Genomic DNA, 5927 nt, shown 5'->3' on the forward strand with positions numbered 1-5927 from the left:
TACATCAAGAGCATTTCTGAACTGACAGCCAGACTACTGTGACCACTAGGACTCATAACAGCACACAAACCAACAGCCACTCTCAGACAACAACTCACCAGGACGAAGGACCCGATACCCAGCATGAGCAAAACCAATGTAGTGTACAAAATCCCATGCAAGGACTGCACAAAACACTACATAGGACAAACAGGAAAACAGTTAACAATTCGCATCCATGAACACCAACTAGGTAAATGTAAGGGAATGGGTCTGGGTGGGTTGCACTTCGGTGGGTCAGTGTGGACTTGTTGGGCCGAAGGGCCTGTTTCCATGCTGTAAGTAATCTAATCAGTACCTACTTAAATGCTGTGCATAATGAAACACTGGAAGTTTAGTAAATGTGCAGAGAATTTTAAGATATTTTAAAATTTGGTCAGAGTTTAATGTAATGAAAAACTATTTAGAAAATGACTTTCTACATGAGTTTTAAGAGATATTTAAACAAACTAATGTTTCAGATAACAGCTTGTAAAATGAGAAAAATAATCATTGCAAACGATGAAAAAATAAAATAATTTGCTCAGGCTTAAGTTGATCATATTTGCCTGTCACAGATCAAGGTGTAGTGTTGACACATGGAAGAAATAAGACAATATACTTCAGTTTGCCTATCTCTCTTGATTAAGCTATCCCATAACCACCGAGTATTTCTGCAAATAGTGTTAATTGTTTACCTGAAGCTTTATCCATACGGTTCACATTGCAACGTAACTGACATGAACACTCTTGGATTACAACAAGAAACTTCCTCTATTTTATTTATTTTCCATTTTTCAGAATGCAAACAAAACTCTGTGATGCCAACACATTATCTTCATAAAGATTTTATTACATTGAAATATAATAAATTATGCAATCATTTCTTAATCTCACTAGTTTTTGAGCAAACTTGTAAAATGTATACATTTTTAAATAAAACATGCTGGCATTGCAACAGCAAAATTCCATTCTCCTTCAAACATTTCTCCAAATTGGTACCTTTGTCTTGTCCCTTTGAGGCAATTTTTAACAGCATGCAAGTGTCTTTCTGATATTTTTTAATAATTATGGAAAGCTGTCATGAATGACAAATGAATCTTTCTATTTTATTGTGAGGAGCTTGAAAGTATATTCAGATCTATATATACTGCAACATGCCAATCATTAGAGAGAGAAAGGGGGAACATGGAGAGGAGCTTGAATGATTCGACTTTGCTTGCTAATCCACATTACTTCATTCAAAAGATGCTATTCCACTGTGCTGGTTTGCCCTACCACTGGCATAAGGAAATGGCACACAAGAAGCCTTGAGGGATTGCTATGCAATTGAAACAAATTTGATAGCAAACATCTGCACCTGAAATATTCCTCAGCAGCAACATGATTTATGATTCATAAACAGCAAAACTCTGAAAGCATGGAAAAGCATGTTTATCAAACTGTTTATTCTACTTTTCTCTTTTACGAAAAAGGCACTTGGTTCTTCACTTCTCAAATTTATTGCCTGTCTACATTGCAAATGTGCTGTAATCCAAAACTGCAAAGCTTGAGGTGATGAGATAAAACATTATACAGAAATTTTGGAAAAGCTTTTATTCAGATGTGTCAATGAAAGTTGTTTGTTTCATTGGTGCGTGAAGTGAAAAGTGAACATGAGGCACTAATTAAAAAAACGCTCCAAGCAAGAAACAAATTTGTTCGATGCATAGCCATTAAGAATAACAGTAATGTTTCATCACTGCATGCATTGTGTGTACATTCATTGCCACTTTCACATGAACAGCAGTCAATAGCTATGAATGATTAAAACAAAAGACACCCCACATCCCCATCACTGACTCTCCCTTTTTTATATGGTCCAAATTTAAATGGAAGTACTTGGGATGAGGAGGGGGTGCTTGGAATAGCCCCAGTAAGGACATTTCAACTTGTAGTTAGCTGCTTAAGCAGTTAATCAATAGCATATTTATCAATGTCTTATACAGTTTTGCTCTTAAATCCTCTAACGTCATTCATTGAAATGTAAGAAAAGCCACATTATGACCCACACGTAACATTCTTTCAGATGTACTTGAGTTTCAGACATTTCACTCATTAAAATTTAGGTCCAAACGATAGAGGTAGTCCTGGAATTCACTAAACTATAATCAAGTTTAATAAACAATTGAATGTTCTGCTCAGCAGCACAAAAATTAGATTCAGCTGCATACAAATGCATCTTTCAACGTTATCTATTTTTGGAACCACCATTTTGAACACAGCATCAGAAAAGAATGAGACAGAACACCATCAGTTAATGGAAGGTCTTTTCCCTAGTTTATAAATGAGAGGAATGCGGTATTTGCAAATACTATTGCTAATGAAACAGAAGAATGTAAGTATGTTCATAGATTATAATGCTCTTGTCCATATAGGATGCTTTTTCTCAAGAAAAGCTTCGCTTACATAATTTGGTTACATACAGATAGATCAGTTTCAGGAAAATTAATTTTCCAACCAATTTAGTTCATATTTTTACTACATCGTAGTACTACATAGATCTGCAATGTAAATTTGTGTGGTTAGTTTTAAAACTGTACACTTTTAAACTGTCAAAAACATTTTTTGATCAAGGTGCAAAAAACTGCTTACTAACAGTACACATAATTCTTTTTAAATTGACTTTGTTTTATATCACTCTAATCGATGTTTGGCAGTCTTTTCCAGATACCAGTTTTGAGATTACTCAAGGTGATGCTGTACATGAAAATCTACCACCTTATATGAGAAGGTTCCAGCATGTTTCTAATATAAGCTCATTTACTTCATGTCCCAGTATATTTCTGACACAGAGCTAGCGATGGTATCACATTCCTATTATCTCAAGTTGTGGTTATAAGCAATATTTTATTTGTCGCAACAATCACATATTACAGGATTCTACTATACAAAAATACTTTGCATCTGCAATAATCCTTTATATAATCAATTACATCGGCATTAACCCATTTTCACCAGGGTTGGTAATAATGCTGGATTGGGTTTAGTTTGATATATCTTTGATTATTATGTTGTTATTATTTCATTTTCTTTTTATTTGGTGGATTGTTAATTCATGTAATGTGCTAAAGTAAAATTGTTCAATACATAAGCACAACACTTGTATAAACTTAATTAAATGCAAATTGCAGCATTTTGCTAGCTGGAAACAAAATGTACTGAGCTATGTACAGGTCCGTAGTAACAAACAACTTTTAACATGTCTTTAAGAAACAGATTACCCCTCAGGATTGAGAAAAATTAATTGCTGCGACATTTTGTCAGATTTTACAGGTATTATAAACAGCACCAAATATACTTTACAACGTTCACCAGAACATATTAGATTGAAAGAAAATTATATAGAATATATATACATAAAAACCATCTTTTTAAAATAAATTTATTATAACCAGCATGAATCTATGTAATATGAATTGCTAATACTAAGTGTATAATGAGAATTTTTAACATAATAAGACAAGCTTGTTTATTGAGGTTGGATCAATAAATTACTATGTTTAATATATATTTATGGGGTATCAGATTGGTGCATACATGTTGAAAGAGTAAGTTAATAGGCTACACTGTAATATTTATGGATGATGTCTAAGTTTTTAGATAAGAATCTTTTGAGAAAAAAGCAACCAACCTTCACAACATACATCACACCGGGTCCCAAGATCTTCTCATTAGAGTGCAGCCACCCTCGTGAAGGTCTATTGACAAAACTGCCACTATGGTTCCAGTCGTCTCCACCCTGGTGAATGTCTTCTACTTTGGCCCACTTGTCTGTGCTCATCTTGTTCACGTCCTGCTGGGAACACGGAGTGGTAGAGATAGGGTTACATATATCTACTGCTGCTGTAACTGAACTAGGAGTACTTGAACTGCCTTGCAGTTTAGAAACTGCAAGGTCTTTTACTGCAGAGGACAGATTTTTGATGCCTAACAGGCTGCCTGTATTAGCAAATTTCAAATGGGACATCTTTTGGATGAAGGTGCAGAGTGTGGTGGGCCCATCTTCCTGATCCTTGCGGAGTACCTCTGATGAGGTTGGGCACGAAGGCCCTTCCGATGTCGTTGCTGTCGTTGTAACAGTTGTGCCTTTGCCGCTCATTGATAAGTTGTGTATAAGCTCATCAAATGATGTCACTGAATCATTCCTAAAACGGTTATACTTTGTACGGTGAAGCATGCCCTTCTATCTGCTCTTCTGCATATGTACATCCGGATCTGAGGCAAACTTAGTAAGCACTTGTTCTACCATAGCAGAACTCTCATAGCACCAAAGGTAACCTGATAAATCCAGGCAAATGAATATCACAGAAATAAAAACGACCCTGTGTACAGAAGAAAGGGCCTGGTCTAGTAGTACTTTGCTAAGACAGAGATCACCATCCTGCTTAGAGCTGCCAAGCTGCTCGCAGCAAAAGCATGACTCACACAAATGAGAAGACCCTTTTCAACAAAAGGCTCACTGAACACTGCAAATCACTTCCTGTTGCAAAACCATCCACCCACTTACAGCACACTAGAACCAATCAATTTTCAAATTTCCCCTTCCGATTTTGATAGAAGGGCATTTTCACTCAAAGCTGAGGAATTTTTCTTTTCCAGAGAGTAGACAGTTCTAACCACTAGGAATTTCATCTTCAGCAATATTATTTCTACTTATGTCTGTTTACTGCATTAGACGATTCCATCATTCAAACCCAGCAAGCCGTACAATCTTTTCAGTGCTGCATGTAGTCATAATATATATACTATTTTGAAAATCTCTTCACATGCTAATGTGGATAAGACAACATATTAAATGTAAGAATAGCATCTAAACATAGCCACAGTGGACAAAAATCAATAGATTTGTATCATATTATAACTGAGAAAAACAACCTGACTTTATGTGTTTAAAAATATAAATTTAAAGCAGCCTTTTAAATTAGAAAGATCCCATTTTATCTATTTAACATTTGAAACTGAGGATAGGGAGATAAAATAAAATGCATCTACTGAATATTTATAATAGGGAAATAAAATGAATCTACTGAATATTTTCATTCCTTATCCATCTAATGTTGCTTTCTGAAATTAGAATTCATGAAATTTTGCATTATCCAGACACGGTGGGAACATCCTCAGTATTTTTTCAGGTAAAATGGTTTACTCTATTAAAATGAACTGAACACTTCTGGTGCCAGATCCGTAAGATGCATTGTATGAAGCTTTTCTTTCCACACCATTTTATGAACACGTTCCTTCTCTCCTGCAGAGAAACACCATAAATAAAAAAAGTGTAAATCTCATTCATAATATGTACTGAATTAATTTTTCAGCATTTTAACTCAACTCTCAAGCAATCCACCCAGAAACGATTCAGGTTTTAATATAATACATAGATTCATACCACCAAATAAAAAAAACACTTTCTATTCTATGGGAAAGTGATATTTCCAATCATTTATATTTATTTGAATGAAATGGTAAGGGCGCATACCAACAATTCTGTGAATGAAATAGGGCCTTGCTGCATCTGCCAAACGATCCCTTGGGTGCTAATGGCTTTATCCAATAAGAAAGAACCTGGATGACTCATTCAGGATAGAATTTCTGAATAGTGGGTTGTTCCATTTTCCTTACAGGTATGTTTCTTTCAAAACTAGAAGCTAATTTAATTACTACAATTTGATAGTCATAGCTTGGATTTTTAGTAAAACCATATTCATAATAAATTATTTACTGTAGTTGAGTTGAGATGCTAATTCAATTAGAAGAGTTTCCTTCACATAATTATCTCTTCATCATTCCCCAGAAGACGCATCCAACTGGTTCATTCACATCAGCGAAGTGGACGCTGTTCGATTTTTCTGTGACATGAATGTTAATTA

General features: G+C 34.9%; 1 protein-coding gene across 5 annotated transcripts in view; it reads right to left on the minus strand.

Moving 5' to 3' along the window:
- LOC122561732 (SHC-transforming protein 3-like) overlaps window positions 1-5638 on the minus strand; it is a 238672-nt gene extending 233034 nt beyond the window's left edge. Inside the window, exons 1-2 of one of the 5 annotated variants that reach the window (XM_043713837.1) lie at window positions 5537-5638; window positions 3692-3856 (exon numbers count right to left, since the gene is read on the minus strand). In XM_043713837.1, coding sequence (XP_043569772.1) covers window positions 3692-3856; window positions 5537-5635 — 264 coding nt within the window. In that variant the 5' untranslated portion in view covers window positions 5636-5638. Of the gene's footprint in view, window positions 1-3691; window positions 5002-5206; window positions 5516-5536 lie in introns of those variants that run through there. The other 4 variants (XM_043713847.1, XM_043713828.1, XM_043713821.1 and 1 more) reach the window with 4 other exon arrangements.
- Window positions 5639-5927: the final 289 nt, after the last annotated feature.

The sequence above is a fragment of the Chiloscyllium plagiosum genome, chromosome 2, assembly GCF_004010195.1.
Source record: "Chiloscyllium plagiosum isolate BGI_BamShark_2017 chromosome 2, ASM401019v2, whole genome shotgun sequence".
Lineage (NCBI taxonomy): Eukaryota > Metazoa > Chordata > Chondrichthyes > Orectolobiformes > Hemiscylliidae > Chiloscyllium > Chiloscyllium plagiosum.